The 23758-nt window shown below is 41.5% G+C and overlaps 1 protein-coding gene across 2 annotated transcripts in view; it reads left to right on the plus strand.

The window, feature by feature from the left end:
• The window catches only part of LOC143982142 (smoothelin-like protein 2), a 157919-nt gene that overhangs the window by 93973 nt on the left and 40188 nt on the right, over window positions 1-23758 (plus strand). For both annotated transcript variants that reach the window (XM_077480601.1, XM_077480600.1), the window contains 3 exons: window positions 329-395; window positions 11185-11352; window positions 22108-22225. In XM_077480601.1, the coding sequence (XP_077336727.1) occupies window positions 329-395; window positions 11185-11352; window positions 22108-22225 (353 nt within the window). The remainder of the gene's footprint in view (window positions 1-328; window positions 396-11184; window positions 11353-22107; window positions 22226-23758) is intronic.

Consider the following 23758-nt stretch of genomic DNA (forward strand, 5'->3'; position numbering starts at 1 on the left):
TGGTCACTAACTGACCATCCAGGTACCTGTGATAGAGCAAGTATACAGGAAGTACTATCCTTTGTTCTACAAGTCCTATAGCTACATAAGTTATTTTGTAAGTGCTATTAAGCCCTGGTTCAGACTGGAGCGTTTTGTCTTGCGATTTGACATGTCAAATCAGCGGCAATTGCTGTCAATGGCACCATCCTAATCACCAAAAGTAGTTTTTGTACTACTTTTTGCAATTTACATTGACATATATATACAATTAAGTACAATCTAGATGATGCTATGCAGTGTTTAAATTGTGTCAGATATTTTACAGATTTGTTTTTCACTTTTGCAGAAAAGAGCATAAGTTCGGCGAAAACCACACAGAGTTATAACGTTGCAAACTCAGTTATCAGTGAAAGGTATGTAGTGTTCCTCAGCTACTTCCATTCTTTTCCTCTCTTAGAAACTATTGCTGTTCAGGAATAGTACCCACCTTTAACAAACTTTGCAATGAGCACAAACTTTGTAATAGTTTGCATATATGAAACAACCATGTAAGGTTTTCTTTTTCTGCTAATAAAGGTTCTGCTGAGGCTGGTTTTAATGAAGAATTCTTCAGTTGTTTTCATTGGTAAATTACAATTTTATGTACTTTGTACGAAGCTTTGCGAACACCTTCCCTGCTAGTCATCGCATGTCCAGCATTTATTGGGATCCTTTGGGCTCTGTTAAAGTAAATAATTTCACAGATCAATAACATTCACTCAGCTGTGGCTAGAAAAACCAAACTGTAACCATATATCTATGAGCAAAGATGTCTTTTATGGGAACAACCCCTGGGATATTGTGAAAGACAACTGAAATAGGGAAAAGTGTACAGCTTTTTACAGTATAGTTGTACATCTTTGTAGCCCAAGCACTATTAAAGTGTAACTAAAATCAAATCTATCTTTTTCTATTTATTTTTTTTATTTTTTATTTTTTTTGATGGATTAGAACAGCTGTCAGATTGTATTGCTGTTTGTGCCCCCTTTCCCCCAGGAGACTCTTTATTTGTCCCGTTTATCGTTATCATAGAAAGTAAAAGAAAATCCCAAATTTTGGGCTGAAACCTAGTTCTAGTGACACCTCAAGATTACCCCACATTGTAGGGATTTCCTCTCGCTTCCTATTTTAGCCATGGGGCAGGAAGTAAAAAGAAACATCCCCTATTTGATACAGATGGTCAACAAAAAAAAATACAGGGGTTATAACTCTCCCTTTTTTCAAAATGGAAAAAAGTTATGCCTTTAGTGACACTTTCTGTATATGGTTTATAGACCATTTTTTCCCCTCTTCTTAAGCCTAGGTTTGATGTCATATGGCATTAGCCATTTTCGCAATATGCAAGTTTCTACTAACTCATTTGCAGTTTGGGCAAAAAAAAGCAACCAATTAATGCAAATTCCTAGGCAATTATATCTCATCCAATTTATGTTCTGGTTAAATTGTTTGCATATGATGGTGCAAAGGGGGTCATATTGTACTTTGAGGTTAGCAACTATCTTACAATGCAGCTGGTGTATACAAAGTAGGGAAAAAAATCATACAAATTTATGCAGATCCTGTCCCTGGAAACTAAATCCACTGTGCTGCTGTACTGTCATGGTAAAGTCATCCAATTTGAGAAATGAACTAGTATAAGAAAAATATGTTGTCATGTTTAAAGAGACTGGATTTAGTAGCACTGCTGAGTCTTAAAGATTCCAGGTGACATGTTCCCGGTGCTACCACGTGACATAACATCTCTGGGGGTCAGGAACCCCAACAGCGGAGAGAATTCCCTATGATTGCTTCAGTCTGCTAGTTCTGAAAGTCAAATTTCCCTTTCCAGACTGCATCATCATGTATACCAGTCAATTGCATGTACCTAAAACCCAAGAACAAAAATGTATAAATCCTTGGATGTAGTGGCTGGATTTAGTTTTTTTTTTTTCAATCTTTTTCCCCTTTAATTTTAACCTGGTGATCCTGCCAGTATCATACTTTCTTCTCTAGGGTGACAATGCTTGCTCACTGTAATATATTGGAGTGGCAACGTTGTCACCCTAGGACAGAAAGTGTATGTTAGTCTACAGAAAAACTCCCATTGCCTTAGTATAGGGAGAGAACTGAGCATGGCTGATTAAACTGATCACAATCTATAGCAGTGGCATGTTACAAGCTCAGAAGGTTTCTGGTATGATCATCATTTTTAGTTTTTTGTACTCATCGACTAGTTATTACAAAATGCTTTCAATGTAAGGTCTCTTGGTGAGCAAATAAGATAAATGAATTAATTATGGTTTACACAGATTTTAAGCTCCAGGCAAGTGACTTTGCGTAGGCGGAGATGATTCCATGTGCAGTCTGCTGCACACAGGAGAGACTCCTATCTCCCATTGATCACTAAAGCTGGCCATACATGGGTCAGTTTCTTTCAATCATGGATTCCCTTATCCACACAGGTGAGATGGATAGAAAAATCGTCCCCACTAGGCTATTGTATTCTGACAGAGGGGACTCCTCTGCTATCAGAATACATTGATCAGTGCCGATAGAACAAAAATTTTCCAACAAGCCCATTTGTGAGAAGTAGATCATTAGATCGACTTGTCATGGACAGAACAGGCCATAGATGGATCGCAATTTGGATAGTCTTTGCTGAACAGGCCAACTTTTGATCCATCTATGGCCAACTTAACAGTGTAACATTTTAGCAAGTCACAAGGACAGGTTGCAGCAGAGGCTGATGACAGCATAACATGCCATCTCTGTGCCAGCATTGAAGTCCTGGCTGAGCTTGGATGATGTGTGAACCAAGAAGATGCTGGACATCTAGGGAAAAAGGAACATTAAGATATTGTCAAGGATAGAACTGTGATCTCTTTGACAGGTTACCAATACCTATAATTTTTCCATTTGGACATTACTTAACATACATAGGTCCGCTTCATACAAAGAACCCCTTGTTTGGTCAAAATTACTCATTGATTTATTTTCATAGCTTCATGGTAAAATGACTACACGTATGACTAAATTGTAATTACAAAGTAATATAAGAAGCTTTGGAGTACAACACTTCTAAGCATATTGCTACTGTACTATTGACTTTGGGAACATATCTCATCTCTTGTAGTGAGCCATAAATTGCTACTTGTGTGATTCCACCCTATATACTAAAAGAAATAGATCTGTGAGAATAAAAAAAAAAAACATACATTTACTAATTTGCTGGCCTGTTACCACAAGTATGTGACAGTTTCTCCGCACCCTGTCCATTGAGATTCCTGTCACAAAGGAAATGCCACCTCCATCTCTCTTCAACTGTGAAGATAGTAATAACAAAAATTATAAAGCGCACTTTCATTAAATCTACTACAAAAAAAAAGTAGTAGAAACAAAACTCATCATCCACCCTCCAAACCTGCTCTTCTGGATCTTCCAGATATCATTCTTGCACCCACCTATCACAATTTGTAGCAAAGCAGGTGACAGGACAGTCTGATTGATGACTTGGTTGGCCTGAAGATAAGGACAAGTCTTTCTAATAAAATCGATGTCTCTGTGGAAATTGTCTACAAATGTAATGCATTGTATGCACTGCAGGTGAACGATATATCACTGTGACAGTAATTAGAGGGAAGAGAAGAACAGGTGACACTGACATGTCTTCATATTCTTACAGAAATACTGAACATAAAATATCCTTCAGGCATACAAATATAAAAATATATTAAATTCTTTGTGAGTTTTGACATAAAGGTTTATAAAGAAATGCAGGCCTGCAAATGTAATCCTATAATACCCTTTTTTTAACCCTGGTGTCATCTTTTAAAGGGGAGGTATTCTTGTCAATGATGTGTATAAGTCTGTATACAAAAAAAAATAATAAAGGGTGCAAGACTGATATTAATTCAACGGAGCTTAGCTTCCGAATCTCGAGCAGCCAATAGCCAGATGCCAGTGCTGTAAGCAACGGAAGGTCAGCAATGGCATCCTCCCAGGTAAGCCAACACCAGGTCATTCTTCTGTAATAGAGAGCTGATGAGAAGGGTTGTCACTTATAACTGAATGGACATGTGACAGCAAAATTCTACCAGGAGGACAAAAAAAGGGTCAAGCCTACATGTCCATCCCTCGTGTAAACTGTGGGCAGCTATACAATCAGTGGCAGGCATTATGATATATTGACCTGCCTGTGGCAACTGCTTTTTATGAATTAACATACCAAACAAGAAGGTTCTTTACTAGAAGGGACTTTTCAGAACTTAAGGAGAAGCATGGGATTTTCTATGCTGCTGCTTTCCCACATCAGCGCTATAGCTGGCAATACATTGATGGAAATTTGGATGGTTCAGCTAAATTTCGATCCATGTATGTGCAGGGAGGTTGTGCAGAAGTCGATCTAGCAGTCGACTTCTGTACAATCACCTTGTCGGATTTTATTTGCAAGATCAGTACCACAGGCAATAGACTTCAGCATTGATCTGTGTTTTCTGATGGTGGAGAAGTCTCCCTGCTGTTAGAGTACAATATCTTAGCCAAATGATTCTCCCATCCACCTTGAATGTGTGGATGAGGCAATCGGGTCAGTTATTTTTTTTTATTTATTTTTTTCAACCACCTGGTCGAATGAAAAAAAATGATTAACGTATGAGCGGCCTAAGACTGAGAGCTGAGAAATCACGTGACCACTGTTTGCTCAGTTCTTGGTCTGCTCAGAGCAGAGAGCAGTGACTAATGGTCACCGACCTGCGCTCTGCTCATCCAGTACTCGCTGCAATACCAGGCAGGAGAGGAGGTGGGTGCAGCTTGCTCCGGCTCTCAGCCTCCCACTTAGAGGCAGAGCCGGCTGTCGGTCAGGTAGCTGGGTGAATCCTTGCAATATTGGTGGGCTCCTTCAAGCTCCTGGAGTGACTGCTACATCAGCCAAGAGCAGACAGTAGCCTTCTCTCAGCTGATTCTGGGTCACAGGAGAGCAAAACTAAGTGCGCTCCTGTCACTCACAAGAGAATTGTGGCCAAAAAAAGCTTTGGCCATACTACTTTTAGTGAAGTTTGTAATTCTAAATTCTATCTTCATTTTACAGGTATAATGGGAAATACTAAAATAGCGATCCATTGGCTAACCTCTAAAAATCAGGGCCATCTGGTTCATCCTGCATTGATTTGCATTTTACTACTTTTATACCTTTATGTCAAAACTCACAAAGAATTTAATATATTTTATCATTTGTATGCCTGAAGGATATTTTACGTACAGTATTTCTGTAAGAATATGAGCCAGTTCAGTTTCGGCTGTTCTTCTCTTCCCTCCAATTACTGTCACGGTGTGATTTCAACATCAAATAATATTAATAAGCAGATGTGGATTAGGACTCTTCAACTGGAGTAATATTAATCTACCACTGTTCAAAGCAGGGCTGTCTTTAATATTGGTTGGACCACGGGCAAAACTTTTCATGTAGTTTCGCTCTCCACCTGCTCTGAGACATAAAATAAATAGCAGCTAGACTCGAAATCAGAATCAGATCAGGCAGCTATGGCAATTGGTTGCCAGAAGTTAGTGTATCATCACCACTCACTGACTGGTTGCTAGAGGTTACAGCACACATTACGGCTCACTGATTAGTTGCTAGAGGTTATAGCACATGATTTCTGCTTGTTAATTGGTTGCTGGAGATTACTGTGGCTATGACCTCGGGGGGGCATTATATACATATCAATGCTGCAGGTTGCCGCTATTTACATATGAATACCAATAATTTACATGTAAACACAGGGTCTGCAGGTGAGTCATTTGTACACAACAATAGGGCAGAGCTGGGCAGCATTAGTAGCAGCACTTCACACTGAGATATTGGGACACATCATGGGACTAAAACCTTGAGGGAGGAGGGAATTTAAACCAAGATAGTTGGCAAGTATGAGGCAGCTGCTTTGGGCCCCACAACAATGACAGGGCCCAGGGCAGCTGTCCTTTTTGCCCTGCCTTAAAGACGGCCCTGATTCAAACCAGGGGGGATATACAAAGGGCACTTGTGGCAGCTAAAGTAGAGAACATTCACCTGTTTTCCAGGTCAATATACATATGTATAACACAATACATCAAAACACCTTGTCATCACCTTGCCTTTTAGGCTTGATTCACACAAATGCGTTTTTTGATGCATTTTGCAGAAATGCAGGGAGATTTTTTTTAACATGGGTTCCTATGGAAAATGTTCACATCAATGCATTTTTGTGCCTCTGCATTTTTGGAAAGGGTCGGGGACTTTTTTCCCCGCAAAATGAAGCATTTTGCATGTAATAGAACTCAATGGACCCGCATCCAAAACCCAAGTACCACGTTTTTACTGCAATTTTGCAGCGGTTTTGCTTTTTTTTTTTTATTTCATTTTTTTTTTTTACACTCTATATAGCTGGTTGCTAAGGAGGGGGCAGGGAAGCCGGCCGCCGTGTCCTTAACAACCGGTGAGTCATTAGCTGGCTTCCGGCTCAATGTAAAAAATAATGCTGGCTGAAATTAAAAAAATCGTGGGGGGGGGGGGGGGGAACTGTGTGGGATTCCTCCCCCCCCCCCCAAGTCCATACGAGGGCATTGGGTCTAGTATGGATTCACACACCAAAACTTTTTTTTAAATGACTTGGGGGTCCCCCCAAAATGCATACCGGACCCTTATCCGAGCATGCAGCCCAGCAGGTCAGCAAAGGGAGGGGGCGAGTGAGCGCCTCCCCCCTCCTGAACCATACCAGTCCGCATGCCCTCAACATGGGGGGATGGGTGCTCTGGGGCACGGGGGGCTCTGCGCCCGATGGTGGTTGGGGTCTGTGGGCAGGGGGCTTATCGGAATCTGGGGCCAGGTATGGTCTTGGGAGGACCACACGCTGTGTTTTTTCACCATTTTTTTTTTTTTTTTTTTAGCCAGCATTTTTTTTTTTTTTTTTTACATTGAGCGGGAAGCCAGCTGACAGCTGATGGCTCATCATCTTTGAAGGTCTCACCTTTAAATCCAAACATGATCTTGCAAAAGTTGGCCAAGGAGAAAAATAAATCTGAACCACTACACAAATCTATCTCTCTCCCCCTCCCTCTCTCTCATATATATTGTGACGATCCGGGGTGATTAGGTTCAAGTGGTGCATGCAGTTTTCCAGAAACGTGCCACTCCAGACTGCGTTTTAGGACATGGCAGCCCACTTTTATTTAAAAGGTAATGAAAAAGTTCAAACAAAAGAGTAATCTTCCCTCGCAGGGGGTTCCACCATCACTGTATAACGAAACGATAGCCTCCTGGCTTACTCACTGTCAGCTTTGTGCTGTTTTGGTCACAGGCCACATCTGCCTGCTACATACGTACACACAGACTGCCACCTGCAGTCTTCAACTCCGAGACCTCCTGTCTCTTTCTCCTGGAGCCGTCTCCTACTAGAACCCTCCCGACCTCCTAGGCCATGGGTCTTCAAACTATGGCCCTCCAGTTGTTCAGGAACTACAATTCCCATCATGCCTAGTCATGTCTGTGAATGTCAGAGTTTTACAATGCCTGATGGGATGTGTAGTTTTGCAACAGCTGGAGGGCCGTAGTTTGAGGATCCCTGTCCTAGGCCATACTTCCTGTCTGCCGGGCGGAGCTGTCTCCAAGTCTGAGCACTGACTTCTCTTCCTGGGAAGTTTATGAACCCAGCCCACAGGTGTGCAATTAGTATTCCTGACAAAATCCGGTATACACTGCACATGTGCACCTGTGACATGGGGTCGCATCTCCACAAAATAAATAAATATATAATATATTAGAAAGGAAACACTCACAGTAGTAGGCAAGGTTTTGCCCTATACACACAGATGTTAGTGTTGTACCTGCACTGTTGCAAACTGTTGGCGCTATATGAATCCTTTATAAGTTGGCATTTCTAACCACTGGCTTCATGGGGTAGAAGACCAGACTACACCACTGATTACATTTCTCTCTTCAAGTCTTGGATATATAGTGCCTTTTAAAAGTGCCTTGGGCTTCACTGTACGTGTGTCTGCATTTCCTTTTCTTCTCTGGAATGTTTGCATTTAATCGAATGGAAAGCCAGAGTGACACGGTTACAGAACCCTTGAGTGAAGCAGCTACTTCTAAGGGTTGATGCCTTTTTTCCATTATTTGGTTTACACTATGTGTTTAGTTTTCCTTTTCAGCCATTTGAAAAATAGGAAAGAAAGGCTGTCCGTCTCACTTTTACCTGCACACAATTGCGATTATCACACTGCCATTTCCTTAGCTAAACACACTGGGCAATGAATTCAAATAAACTGCAAGTTCCACTTAAAACTAGCAAAATGTGCTGCAAGTAGAGAGCGTTTTCTTTACAAATTGATAAGTTGCATGCTTATAAGATGTATAAGGTAGCATGACAGATGTTGGTGATCTCCAGCATTAATTAATCTTTTATATGGGAAGAATTTACCACATAAATATTTAGATGTTGGACTTTTATTGAATTTGGGGATTTACATTCAATTTTTGCACAAAGCATGTATTTTTGTGGGTCTATGACTTCTTGAAAGCACTGGATTACTTATAGTAAATACACATGGAGAGCAGATCACAGCAACATCACGTCTTCACATACAGAAGAACGTGGAGCATGAAAGACGCAGATGCAGTTGTTTTTGGAAAACCTGCATTTACCTTTTTGACTTGAATACAAAGTAAAAAGATTGGGAGCACCAGCAAGCAAATGCCTTCGAACTAAATCCTACAGTTCATACAGTATAAGCGTTAGAATGGCGTGGATACTTGTATTGGATGGCCAGCAGTGGGGTCCTCTCAGGAGAGAGAAGACTACAAACCTCAGCTCAGGGGAGCAGCAGCAGACCGGTGGTCTTGAAGCACCATTGCAGTGCTGGATTAGCCGTACTCTGCACCACAACTTGCAGCAGGGAGGGAAATGGACGGGGAACTTAGGTGAATATAGCTGCTTAATAATCAGGTTATTGGCTTACAAGAGGCAGTGGATAGTGTTTACATCGGTTTTTTTTTCAGATTTTTTTTTTTTCAAGCAAAATATTAATTTAATTGAAATAACTTTGTCAACATAAAAAAAAAAAAAAGTTTTTATGCAATAATTTGTACCTAATAATATATATCTATTTGGTCAGCCATATATGCTTATTACACACTCTGGCGCTGCTTACTCTACATGGTCGTGCTGTACTACTCACGCATAGCAAATTGCTGAGTCTGCCAACTATGCATCCTCCCTTTGTGGCTGATATCTTATCTCAATAGCTGTAAAAGATGAATTCCAGTCAGCTGGTAAATTCTGCATTTGGTAGCCCCTTTCCTTTTGTATTGTAAGGGTCTAATACTCATTAAGTCTAGGGGAAGATGCTTTCTCCTCATTTCAGCAGCCAGTGCTCTTCTCTGTTCCAGATTCAGAATGTGGGTTGGTCCATCAACATCCCTATGTACAATACAGGACCACTAGTCCTGCATTATACATGATGAGCAGCTGCACAACTGGTGAAGAGGAGTTGCTTCAGGACACGGTTTGTTCAATAAGGGCTCATGCACACTGGGTGTTTTTACAGCTGCTGTTTTGTGTGTCAGGTGTTTTTTTTTTCTGCAGCCAGTAAACTCCCCAGCATGTTATCCTATGTGTCCATGCAAACTAAAGGCCCGTACACACGGTCTGACTTTTTGACAACAAACATGCAAATTAGCTGTTTTGGAGCAACATCCGACTGTGTGTACGCTCCATCGGACAAACTTTTTCTGTTTTCATCTGACTTGTTGGCTGTGCGAACGGACAAACTTTTTGACAACATAAGTCCGATGGAGCAAAGTCCGATCGTGTGTACGCAAAAGCATCGGACTTTTGTACAAGGTACAAACACGCATGCTCAGAACCAATGCAAAAGATCAAACTACAATACAGAAGTTGACCAAAGGTGGCGCTGGAGTCATTGAACGTCCTCTTTTGAAGTGTCGTCAGTACGTTGTGACGTCACTACGTTCGTGTTTGTTGTCAAAAAGTCAGATCGTGTGTATGCAATACAAACTTGTGGACTACGCCCTTTGTACAAAAGTCCACGGGAAAGTTTGTACAAAGTCCGATCGTGTGTATAAGGCTATAGACTGTTATCAGCGTCTTTTGGCAGGGGTGTTTTCAGGCTGGAACCCCCCGCAGACAGAACTAATGCGTTTTTGAAGAGTTCTTCAGCTGTAAACCGCTCTAACACTAAAAACGTGGCAAAACGCTACCCAGTGTTTGAGCATTTTTGAGCCTCAGGCTTTTGTGGGAATATAGTTTTGCTAAAAAAATGCTAAAAAGGCTAATGCAAAAACGCAGCATGCTACAGCTAACGCTACTAGGGTTTTTAGAACGTACAGTGTGCATGAGGCCTAAGGAGGAAGCCGGTTTAAACGAGGGATAAGGAAAGTCATTTTGTCACATCCCTCAGGGATGGCAAACTTAGGCACTGATGTTTTGGAACTACATTTCCCATGATCCTCATGAACTCTGCAGTGTAGCTGAGCATCATGGGAAATGTAGTTTGAAACATCTGGGGTGCCAAGGTCTGCCATCACTGCTCTAGACTAAGCAAGCATTAGACCCTTATATAGGGCAGACACAAGCATGTAAAGGTGAACACTGTAATGACATGTTAAACTATATCTAAAGCCAGAATTTTAATTTGAATAGTGAAGGATTTACACCCCATTGTTTTGTGTGTTCGTTTTGTTTGTTTTTGTTGTGGTGTTTGTCCACCATACGCTTCCTAACCTGTAGAAAAAAGATATCCTGAAAGTGAGGGAAAATCCTCTTGGCTATCATTGCATCAAATCTTCTTTATGGAATATTTCCCCTTTATTACGGTTTCACTGAAAAAAATCTAAATTTGTGATTTTTTGGAATTTGGGAGTCCTACGGGGAAACAGTCAAAAAAAAAAAAAAAAGTTTCCAACCTTTCCCTACTATATCCAAAACTATAATAAAAAATGACTTGGATATACTTAAAATATGTGCTTACTAAAAATACACCATACTTTCCATGTAATACTTTTAACAAATTAAAGTTTAGACATTGAAATGTATGTGTAGTTATGTCATGTCCACAATAACACAAAATCCAAATCAATAATATGCTGATCAATAAAACGGTTTGCTTAATCCATTTTATCTTGTATTCCAGCACAGACCGATATTTTGATGTCACCCCCAAATCCCAGTCTCCACCACCTGCTTTGAGTCGCCAAGCTGAGAAAAAGCGCGAGCTGGTTAGGTCCCAGACCCTGCCAAGGTCTTCTGGCACGCAAGTTCGCAAGGCTTTCTTTGAAAAGTTTGAACAAGACAGTGGGAAGTAAGTGGAATACATTATTTGCACCATTTATGGATGTCGGCAAAAGCACAAAGTACAAAAAAGGCATATTAACCCTTTTATGACCAAGAAGTCTTTAAGACTAAATGCCTTCAGCAAATTTTGAGGTTTTGGTATGCATTAGTTAACTTGACAATAACTTCATGAATAATCTGCCTACCTAAATCACTCTTTATGAGTGCTTTTGTCCCTGTAAATTGAGATTGAGATCTAGCAGTATTCAAGTTGTGTTGCCTTAATGCAAGTGGCGACCTGTCAATACTGGGTGCTGGACGCATGAATTCCAGTAGGGTTTTTTTTTTTAAGAAGCACATGATTAGAGCCTGAGGCTCTAATTGGCTTAAGAAAAAGGGGGGTGTGACAACAGTGAATTAATATTCGCTATTGTCTTCTTGATTCTCCTGCCGGCTCAGGAAGCTGGTCCTGAGACCCTATTGGCTGAGAAGAGAGGCCATCCTATTGGCCGCCAAGAAGCGAGGAGACTCAGGGGAAGCCGAAGGAGGAGGAGACCCAACGTGGAGCCCGCCACCCGGAGGAAGCCCTGTGACCTAGAAGGGGTAAGTGGGGACTGATCAACCAATTGGGGGGGAGGGTGGCAGCGAACAGATAGCCCCAGCCACCACTCCTTAACACATAGCTGTACATTTTCTTTGCCAGTACATGAGGAGATTGTGTTTTTAAAAAATGGGTTGACAATTTGTATGTAATTGGTGACTACATAAATGGTTAATGAGGCAGTTTCTGAGTTGTTCTATACCTTACCCACTGGTAACTTAATTATACACATATTAAAGTGCATTAAATGTGTTCCTCTTGGCAATGCAATCTTTATTCTGCAACGCTTAAAGTGTGCGCATATTTGAATGACAGGTTGAGTAGTAGTAAGCATGGATTATCTCCTGGGTAAATATGTACTGGGCAATAATCTTGTGTGTACATGCTTGCACTACTTTAGCTGCTTGTGTTTTATTATATTTTTTCTTTTCTTTGTGTCAAATAATTACATAGGCATACAGCCTTAATAGAGTGTTACAGTTTGTAGATTACTTAAGAGTGTTACAGTTTGTAGTGGAAGCTTTAGGTTCATATAAGTCGCATAGAATAGCTCATTGATCTTTAACTAAGCAAACTCTTCCTCCTATAAGACTTAGGTGACATGCTGTGGGTTTCTAAACTCGCAACAGTAAAATTAGTCTGTATATGCAGTAAAGCATGCTCGTTATACTCACGAACTTAAGGGGTTAATCTTCCACATTGTGTAAAAAGGCTGTTTGAGCCTGTCTTCTCTGATCCTCCCCTTTTTCCACTGTCCCCAATCCATCTGCTAATGGTACTGAGGCTTGGGTGCACTCTGTACATGCTCAGTTTGGTGTGTCTTGCTAGCAAGGTTTTTTCTTTTTTGTGGTGTTTTTTTTTTTTTTTCTTGGGAGGGTGCATGTGATCGGCACAGGGCCAGTCAGCACTGTCCAGATAGGGGGTTAAGGGTCCTGCATCATCATAGGACAGTCATAGTAGAATAAAAACACACAAGCTTTAACCAGACACTGATAGAATTCATAAGACTGTATACTTCTGATGTGAAAAGGCATTTAGGAGTTTATATTTACTAAAATAATTGAATTTCCATGTTCTGTGTACTGTGGGAGACCAGATATAGTGAATACAGGGTCCAGGGTTTAGCGACAACTTCAAGCAAATAAAAAAGCAGAGCAAAGATGTTAGGGAGCACTGTAACAGATAGGAGTGCCAGAGAGGGACCCGAGAAGAGGAGAATCTGGGCGGCTCTGTTCAAAACCACTCCACAGAGCAGGTAAATATAACATGTTTGTTATTTTTAAATGAAAAAAATTGAGTCCATAGAATATCTTTAACTCTCCCGTTCCCTGCAACACAGAACACTGCTCAAAATAAAAAGAAAACCCTTCCAGAAGTCTCTGAAGGAACTGGCAGTGTTTATCTCCTGTGTCCCCTGCAGTGCTTGTTGGTTCTTCACAACAACCGCTATGTCACTGCTGTGTAGTTGTCGAGGAGGAACCAGGATATAGATACCCCCCAAAGTGTCAGCTTGTGCAGAAAATCTGGGGAACCATTCCTCTGTACTGGAACATGTGGCTCCCATTCACCGTTTCAGGTCCAACTTCAGCCCAAATTTTTGGCTGAATTCGGACCTGAAACTGACCATAGAGAGCCGGTCAAAATCTCCTGCTATTGCAAATTGGATGCGGGTAGATTTGCCACCTCATCCCTAACATGAACACATATTAATTACACAGGTTCTGAGACTAAATTCATGCAGATAAGGCACCAAGTGAGTTTAATTGTCACCTGAATCAGCCACAGAACCTATGTAATTAATATGCGTTTGGTTTTAAAGGGATGAGGTGGCAACCCTAGATGTGGGGTAGCTGCATCCAATTTGCAATGGTGTGAACCCAGCCTAAGGCCCCTTTCACACGGGCGGATATAATTGTGCTTTTAGCTGCGGATTTTATAGTTTTCTACCGCAGATAAAAGCACACAATGCTTTCCTATGGCCCCATTCACACACTGCGTTTAGCTGCGATTTAGTTACATGTGGTTTGGTGGGGATAGAAAGAATAGAATTGATTGCGTCCAGGAGCGATTTAGCGCATCTATCCACACATAACCGCAGGTAATTGCAGTGTACTATTTCACCTGCTGATAGCAGCGTGAGAAAAAAATAAAGATATAGATGGAAATAGATGGTTTGAAATGCAGAGGACCGAAATGCATCATGGGTAGATTCAAGGGACCCAAAAAAAAAAACAATAAATAAAAAAAAGGGTTGCTATGGGGATTACTAAATGCAACCGCATGTAATCGCACTGTATAAATGCAGCTGATTGCAGTGCCTGAAGTATTGAATTTCACAGAACAAATTATATTCTATATATAGATAGATATAGATAGATAGATAGATAGATATATATATTATATCCTTTTTTTTTTTGTGCCGAGTCATTTGAATGGTATGGAAGGATTAGGCATGGCCTCATTAACCCTTCATTTGATTAATCACGGAGTGTTGACAGTGAATTCAGTGACATGTTCATTCACAGTTCTCAGACTGGGCTAGTCACACTCCATTGGTATTGTATGTCTTAGAGCAGTTCTGCTATGATTTCATTGCATACACAATTTATTCTCTTCTTTTTTTTTTTTTTTTTTTTTTTTTAGATCTAGGCACAGGGTTTGTAATCCAGTCTTATGCAAGCATTTTGTCCTTTCTCATATGTGATTTAGGGTAATTATGGGACATGAGCTGATTTCATTAACATTTAGCAGTGACACTTGGCACAAAAAACTTTTCCTGCTGACTTTGATGCGCTTTATCAGCAGTGCACATAGAACATTTTCATGGGAAGCAGCTGAGTTTACTTGCTATATTATCTGTAATGTTTTGGTTTCTGATCTGTAGAAAAGAGCAGAGTATCCCTTTTGTTGTGTTCTATACTCTGCTTTGTTTTGTAGCATCTTGTCATTATCAGAAACCTTATTTATTAACTTCTGAGCAGATATTAAAGGCTAATTTAAAGTAAAACCCCTACTTTCTGTTTTTAATTACCGTATATACTCGAGTATAGGCCGACCCGAATATAAGCCGAGACCCCCAATTTACCCCCAAAAAAACTGGCAAACTTATTGACTCGTGTATAAGCCGAGGGTGAGACATGCCTGTCCATCCCTGTGTGTGTGTCCGTCCATCCCTGTGTGTCCCTCCATCCCTGTGTGTCCGTCCATCCCTGTGTGTCCGTCCATCCCTGTGTGTCCGTCCATCCATCCCTGTGTGTGTGTGTGTCCGTCCATCCATCCCTGTGTGTGTGTCCATCCATCCCTGTGTGTGTGTGTGTCCATCCATCCCTGTGTGTGTGTGTCTCCATCCATCCATCCATCCCTGTGTGTGTGTGTCTCCATCCATCCATCCCTGTGTGTGTGTGTGTCTCCATCCATCCATCCCTGTGTGTGTGTGTGTCTCCATCCATCCATCCCTGTGTGTGTGTGTGTATCCATCCATCCATCCCTGTGTGTGTGTGTGTATCCATCCATACCTGTGTGTGTGTGTGTCTCCATCCATCCATCCCTGTGTGTGTGTGTCCATGTGTGTGTGTGTGTGTGTGTGTGTGTGTGTGTGTGTGTGTCCAGCCTACCTGTGTCCCGAGCCTGTGTCCCGAGCCTCCGTCCCGTGCCTTGCCTCCTTGCCTCCGTCCCGTGCCGTGCCTTGCCTCCTTGCCTCCGTCCCGTGCCGTGCCTTGCCTCCTTGCCTCCGTCCCGTGTCGTGCCTTGCCTCCGTCCCGTCCCGTGCCGTGCCTTGCCTTGCCTCCGTCCCGTGCCTTGCCAGGATCGCCGCTCTTCGTCGGCGCCTCGGCGGCCATTGTAAAATTCAAAAGCCGCGCCTCCGCCTTCGCCTGTGATAGGCGGAACACTGAATTTCCCAGCAGCCTGTGTTCCGCCTATCACGGACATCGTCTCATCCTCGTCCGTAGTACGAGGATGAGCGGATGTCCGTGATAGGCGGAACACTGACTGCTGGGAAATTGAGTGTTCCGCCTATCACAGGCGGAGGCGGAGGCGCGGCTTTCGAATTGTAGTATGTCCGCCGTCTGTCTGCTCGATACGCTGATCGAGCAGTCAGACGGCGATGACTCGAGTATAAGCCGAGGGGGGCACTTTCAGCCTCAAAAAAGAGGCTGAAAATCTCGGCTTATACTCGAGTATATACGGTACTCTCTTCCTGCTTTATTATAAATTGCCATCTACTTCAACACACTAGCTGGCATCTCCAGCTAGCCTGGCCGTGTGGTGTGTACAGTTCTTTCAGACATTACAATAGTAGAGGCGAATAATATAAAATCTTATCTATAGTCAAAGCATTGTCAGACATCTTGCAGCTGAAGAAGATAGAAGGTGTTTAGGCAGAAGGCTTTGAGTTTAGATACATTATTATTATTATATGGGATTTGTATAGCGCCAACAGTTTACGCAGCACTTTACAATTGTAGCACTAACCCCCAAAGGAGCTGCTGGTTATTTTTGGGCTGAACGTTACCTTCCGCTTCTCCTTATTGCACATCTAGGGGATGTCCCATGGTAGATGACCCAGTAACTTGAGACTGACAATAGATCCAATTGAATGGATTTTATTTGCAAACTTCAACCATTGAACAGTCTTTCAACTTGGGATCAGAGGGTTGGGAAGGAATTCAGGCACGCTCAATGTCAAAGTCTAACGTTAAGGAACTTGCTTACTTTGACTGCATCCAGAGAATAGCCATTCGTAGCTGGATGAACACTCAGGTTGGACAATCCCTCTCCCACAAGCCCAGCAGCATACAAGGTGCTCACTCAGGAGCAAAGTCTTTGTCACAGACGTTGTTACAGAACACGTGGGAAACTAAGCTGTAGAACACTTGTAGGATACCTGGATCTTTCAGCCTGCTTGGCGATATCCACAAGACTGGATTCTCTCGGTTAATTCAGCCCTTCCAGGCTCTTGTTAAGAAAACCAAACTCACACATGGTGTTCTTCTAAAGAGTCCTCCCCTGGAATGCTCGAAGTCCAGTGGGTCTCTCCCAGACCGGAGACGGCACCCATCCACCTCAGAATCCTCCTGTAGTTTCCATGCCTTGGGCTAGCCAGCCCCGAGGCATTAAAATCAGGTGGAATCGCACCCCAGACCATAGCCCTCCTGGGGGCTGGTCAGGAGGACCAGGACCATGTAATCAACACAGCATACTGGACCGGAACCCCGAACCACGTGACGTCCGCATCTTAAATACCCTCTCCCAGAGGGCACAGCGAGAGGGCCACTCCCACTGACCTGACTCCGAAAGAGAGTAACTTAAGCCCTTGACCAGACCATAGTTCCACGCCTGCCACCAGAGACAGTTCCCCGTGCGGCAAGGCTGAACATCTCACAGTCCAGTCAGACTGACACAAGTCAAATTTAGACAAATAGACCCGAACCAAACTGTAGTTTGGGTAAAGTTTTAACTTTGAATGACATAGCGTGTGCTCTTCAGGAGCCCGCCGCTACACAATATAAAAGGAGACAATAAAGTTACAATACAATAAAATACAAGAGGATTAAGAGGACCCTGCTCAGAAGAGCTTACAATCTAATAATACCTGTCAGCGTTTTTCTAGAAGCAGAATTGAACTCTTTAGAGAAATAACGGAAAGCCAAAAAACAGTTTCACATGTGAGTTTTAAAAACATCTATAATATACGGTGGAGCATGGCAGAACCAAGAACTTGGTACAGAGACATGGAAAACAGTATGCCAATATAACCGCTTTAAAGCTACAATATATATATATACATGCTGTGTCCTTTTTAATTTGACAATTACATTTTCCACAGCACTAAAGCTGGCCATAGACTGTTCGAATCACGTATTGGCAGGCTGAATTTACTCAAGTCAATCAGTCAACTTGGGTACAACCAGCTTGTCAGATTTCACATGCGATTCTTGCTAGCATTAATCAGTGTTGTCCCAGCGGGGACAGCTTCCCCTGCCAGCAGAACACAGTGGCACTACAGGAGGGATTCCCCCATCTGTGTTGATGGGAATCGTGCGATTTTTCTTTCCTGCAACCCGTGGTTGTGGAAAAGAAAATCGCTCCACCTATGGCTGGCCTTAGGTCATGTCATATATGTTCTTTTCACAATAGAGGATTTCCCATTGGACATTTCCCATTTTGCTTCAAAAGTGCTCTGACCTTTTACACGGGATGGATTGAACACTGAATATACTACATGGAGTATTGGCAGAGTTTTTAAATGAAACATTGCATGAGAGTAATTTGTGGGCTGCTATCCTAGTGATAATTCCCTGGCTGTTATACCTTGGCTTCTCTGCTTTTTGAAACCCTGCATGGAACAAGTAAGCAGCATGTGCAGTTAGAAATCTTGATCTGCATACTCGTTGGCCAATTGGTGAGATGAAATGAAAGCATGAGGTCAAAGCGCTTTGTAAATCTTTTTCATAAAACCATTGCTTCAGTAATGCTCCTTTCCTAAACCCTAATGCCATGCAAGTTGGGGGTCCCACTATCTTCTGTGTCCCTCCTGGTATGTGACATGTCAATCCATAAAGGTCTATAAGAAAAACATGCCAGGAAGCAACCATGTGAACAAAAATATAGGCAAGAGTCAAGGAGAGGCACTCGGTATTTTCAGAGAATGCTTTCCTCACCCCTACACTGTATATCATTGAGTGGACTTTTAAACCTGCTATCAAGGTGAACAATTTAAACTGCCCATATCATGAAATAATACATGAACAAAGGTTACCTTTTGGTCAAAACTGCAAGTAGATCCAGGATGTACAGTATATGGCTAAAATTGTAGAAGACCGCAATGTGTCCTGCTAAAGTCAAGGATGGCCCCACCCCCAACAGCCTCTCTATTGGTCAGTATCATATCTAAGGTCCTAATGGGAGTCTCTGTAGATAAGAGAAGGCAGGGCAAGATAGACATAAAAATGCAAGATTTGCATATAACCTCGGTTCCCTTTATGTCTAAATCCATTGAACATTTTGAAATGCAGTTTTCGCTATACGTAAACCCAGAATGCGCCATTTTTATTTATATACCCAGTGTGAAATTTCTAAATTCAAGACGTGTGTACTTTAATGGCTCAGTTGTCGTCAATAGAGCGCTTACTCCTTCTCTGATTTTTCAAAAGTTTTCGAACAGAAAAAAAAAACGTGCAGCTTCACTATCTCACTGCCCTTTTTGAAAATATATCCAAGTGAATATTTAATACAAGTCAAATGAATGGTGAAAGATCAATTGCTGCTCTTGCCATAAATTGCAATATGCTCAAAGATAAATAAAATTAAAATCTAAACAATTCATCAGTTCTATACATAACAAAAGTGAACAGTGCTGATTAAAGTGGTTATGAAAACAATCTTAACAAGTAAAGTCCATTGTGCAAATGAAATCATGCAGATGAGTCTCTAAGGTGCAAATTCAAATCCTCCATGCTCCCTGCCTGCACTCCCCACTCACCGACTCTTAGAGTCAAGATATATCAATAACAGTATCCTGGTGTGGTGAATGGCATCTCTTTGCAGTGCAGTGTATCGTGAAAAATCATAAATCAATCTCCATGGCATAATAAAGTTTTGACTTTATTAAAATTTGTTTGCCACCTCTGCATGCACTTTTAAATACCAGAAGTACGTCACTGTCTGTCCCCGCTTGACGCGTTTCGCCCCTCCCACTGGGCGTTTTCAGAAGCTGAGCAACTCAAACGGTTAGAAAAATGGGTTTAAGATCAATACTCACTATTAGTTATCAAAACACTGGGTGTTCAATATAACTGTGTGGTGTCCCAAGATTTGCAGGCTCACCAATATTGAGTGCGGTCTCTGTGCCTAAAAACTATAAAGAGAAAGGATTTACAGGGGTAAGATTCCCACAAAGAAGAGACACAGGTGGACCATGCTGCTTAATAAGGGATACATTTTATTAGAAAAATGTTTAGTACAAAAAGGGCCAAGACCAGGTACCCACCACCATCACCAGGATAATGTTATAAATAGACAACGTTAGACTCTATCAAGTCTCAATCAACCACCCTTTAACAGGGGTCTTTTTGTTAAAAGGGTTTCTAATTAAACATAGTGACAGGATGGACTTTGTCATGTATGGTGCATGTCACTGAGAGCATTAGTCTGATCCATCAATAACACCTACTCCAATTAACACTAGCCTTGTTATAGGTGTGTGCATGCATGGTTGAAGCAGCTGCTCTTAAACTGATGACGTCTATTTTTAACATGATCCTGGTGTTGGTGGGGGGTACCTGGTCTTGGCCCTTTTTGTATTACATATTTTTCTAATAAAATGTATCCCTTATTAACCACTTCAGCCCCAGAAGAATTTACCCCCTTGCTGACCAGAGCACTTTTTGCGATTCGGCACTGCATCGCTTTCACTGACATTTGCGCTGTCGTGCGACGTGGCTTCCAAACAAAATTGACATCCTTTTTTTTCCCACAAAAAGAGCTTTCTTTTGGTGGTATTTGATCACCCCTGCGGTTTTTTTTTTGTGCTATAAACAAAGCGACAATTTTGAAAAAAAAACACATTTATTTTTACTTTTTCTTATAATAAATATCCCCAAAAATATATAAACATTTTTTCCTCAGTTTAGGCAGATATATATTCTTCTACATATTTTTGGTAAAAGAAAAATCACAATAAGATTGATTGGTTTCCGCAAAAGTCATAGCGTTTACAAAATAGGGGATAGTTTTATGGCATTTTTTTTTTTTTTTTTTAAATAGCGGCAATCAGCGATTTTTATTGTGACTGCGACATGGTGGACACATCGGACATTTTTGACACATTTTTGGGACCATTGTCATATATCCACCAATCAGTGCTATACAAATGCACTGATTCCTGTGTAAATGACACTGGCAGTGAAGGGGTTAACCACTAGGTGGCAGTGTAGGGGTTAAGTGTGTCCTAGGGGCGTTTTTCTAACTGTGGGGGGTGTGGCTGTGTATGACACGTCATTGATCTCTGCTCTGATCACACGGAGCAGAGATCACTAACACTGTCACTAGGCAGAACGTGATAATGCTTGTTTACATCAGCATCTCCCCGTTCTTCCTCCCCGTGAGGCGATCGTGGGTATCCCCATGGCGATCGAATCTGCGGGACCCACGACCCAACTCGCAGAGCTTGCCACGGGCCTGCTGGCCGCCTCTTAAAGGGTAACGTACAGGTACATGATTCTGCCTGTATGAGCCCTTCTGCCAACGTATATCGGCGTGAGGCAGTTGGGAAGTGGTTAAGCAGTATGGTCCGCCTATGTCTCTTCTCAGTGGGAATCTTTCCCCTGTAAATCCTTTCTCTTTACAACTCAAATGGACTCTCTTAAATTAGGGGATTTGTGTGTACAATTAAAATGCAATACCTGTATATAAATGTTATGAATATGAAATTAGACTGTACAGCAATCTATACTTTTAGGGGCAGTCTGACTTTTTGAAAGAATATCATATTTTATTTTATTTTTTATTTATTTTAGGTACGTGTATAACACAGTCAATTTATTTAGTGCTTTACATATACATTGTACATTCACATCAGTCCCTACCCTCAAGGAGCTTACACCCTAAGGTCCCTAACACACATTCATACATATACTAGGGCCAATTTAGATGGGATCCAAAAAACCCTCCAGCATGTCTTTAGAGTATATTTGAGACTAATAATTTACAGAATAAACACAACATTACGTATTCCTACCTGAATGTGCACATCTGTTATGACAGGTTAAAAATTTAAATATTTTATTTTCTTTCTTTTGTAGTATTTTTTTTTTTTTTTTAAGTATACTGTCTGCTTTTTGGTTCTTTCATTTTAAATAATTTCTGTAGGGAGAATATTAACTATTCCATTTGTCAATATTGGCAATACATTTGATAAAGTGTAAGCTGTTTGGGTCCATAATTTAATTTGTCTGTAAGTATGTGATAATAATGTTCTGAGTACTATTTTTAGTTTTGGGAGCAGTGTTTAATAATGTTATTATTATATACTTAAAGTATTAGCTGCATTTCTTTGCAGAATTGCCTTCTCATTTCCTTTTTAATATCCTCTGTTATATGTATGGGGGGAAATCATAGCCCTTCTGTGCTTTATAAGCAGGTCACTCGATTATTAAACTTTTTCCTTTGTGCTATTTTTAGAGGCAAGGGGGAATCCAAGGTGAAGCTGAAAAGGTCTCAGAGTTTTGGAGTAGCTAGTGCCAGCAGCATTAAACAGATCCTCTTGGAATGGTGCCGATCCAAAACAATTGGCTACAAGGTAATGTCTGCTCTTCTGTAATCTGTGCGTACCACATACTAGTATGCAGAGGGACTGTAGTTGTATTTGCATAGTCAGTTTTCACCCCTCACTTTAGAACACAATTGCAACAGGGACTGCATAGCAATACTTTTTATGGCCCTCCACCCAGCAACCCCTCTTGGTGGCATCTGGCATTGTGATAACCCCCCAACCTGCTTCATTGTTGCAAGCATAAAGATAACCCCCCTCCCTACTCAAGTAAGCTCTATCAGTGTCGGTGTGATAACCATTGTGCCAGCTTGATTGGTGTCAGTATAATAACCCCACCCCTTTTCTGTCAGCTTCATTGGTGTCAGTGTGACAATAACCCCCCTCCAGTCAGCTTCATTGGTGTCAGTGTGATGATAGTCCAAGTACAGCTTCTCCAGAGCCCAGTAAGTGAGCAGAAGCTCTGCTGATTTTCATCATCCAATCATGTACAAGCAAAAATGTGTTGTTGTTTATTTTGTTTTTTTCATTGCACGCATTTGAGTACTTTGTAAAAAGTGAAGCTTTACCTCGTTTACTAAAGTGCACAGTCTATATGCCTTTAGTAAATCAACCCCTTTTTGTCGGGACACAATTTCTGCCCTAGGAGACTTTTTAGGCATGTTAAGCATATCTTGCACTATAGGCAGCTAGGTTACATAGACATAAATGTTTCTTCCTTTTCCATTGAGGGATAAAGGAATTCAAACACTGTTTGGTTATACTGCTACCTACAGGAGGACTGAAAACTGGCAAACAAAAGGAAAATTGTAGACTAAACAAAGGATAATTCCTCCTACTCCCAGCATGCATACATTTTTTGTTGGCGTCTTAGGTAGATGGATGTCCTTTTCACTTTCCCACCATTCAGTGATCCTGCTACTGGTGCTGCTTGCAAGCACCTCATTACACCCAGTTTCTGATCCGTTATCAATGCCCACCAAAAGTGATCTAGTCACCTTCAGCCGCTTAACCATCATCTGCAGCAGATGTCAGGGTTTGTGAGCAACTGAGGCCTTGTGCCACACTTGGTCTAGTTGTCTACACATAGGACACAGAGGAGACAGTATCCATGCTAGGGGTGACTCCAGCCTATATTCTGCAAAAGGTTCTAAGGGCGTCTGCTCAGTATCCCCCAAGGGAACCCACACTTGCTATTTGGAACCTGGTACCTCCAGTTTTAGGGCCCACATCATCTGAGTCTTACTCAGGTCTCTTAGAAAGGACTGAGTCCCCTGTCCTGTTCTCAGCAACATCTTCATACACTCAGGACTTTTTGGGCAACGTGCACAATTCTTTATGCACATTGACCGTGGGGGGCCCTAAACATGCTCCAGCACTATCCTCTAAAAAAATATATAATATTCATTAGAAACAGCGCAGTGCTCCTTTTTGATTACACCAAACATGAAATACGTGGCATATACCATTATTACATACTCATTAACATAAAGTAAATAAAAGTGCACATATACACTTCTGGTAATGAACCATGTATAATCTTGTGGTCGTTAAATAAAGGAA

The sequence above is a fragment of the Lithobates pipiens genome, unplaced genomic scaffold, assembly GCF_037356315.1.
Source record: "Lithobates pipiens isolate NorthernLeopardFrog02 unplaced genomic scaffold, aLitPip1_a1.2 Scaffold_16, whole genome shotgun sequence".
Lineage (NCBI taxonomy): Eukaryota > Metazoa > Chordata > Amphibia > Anura > Ranidae > Lithobates > Lithobates pipiens.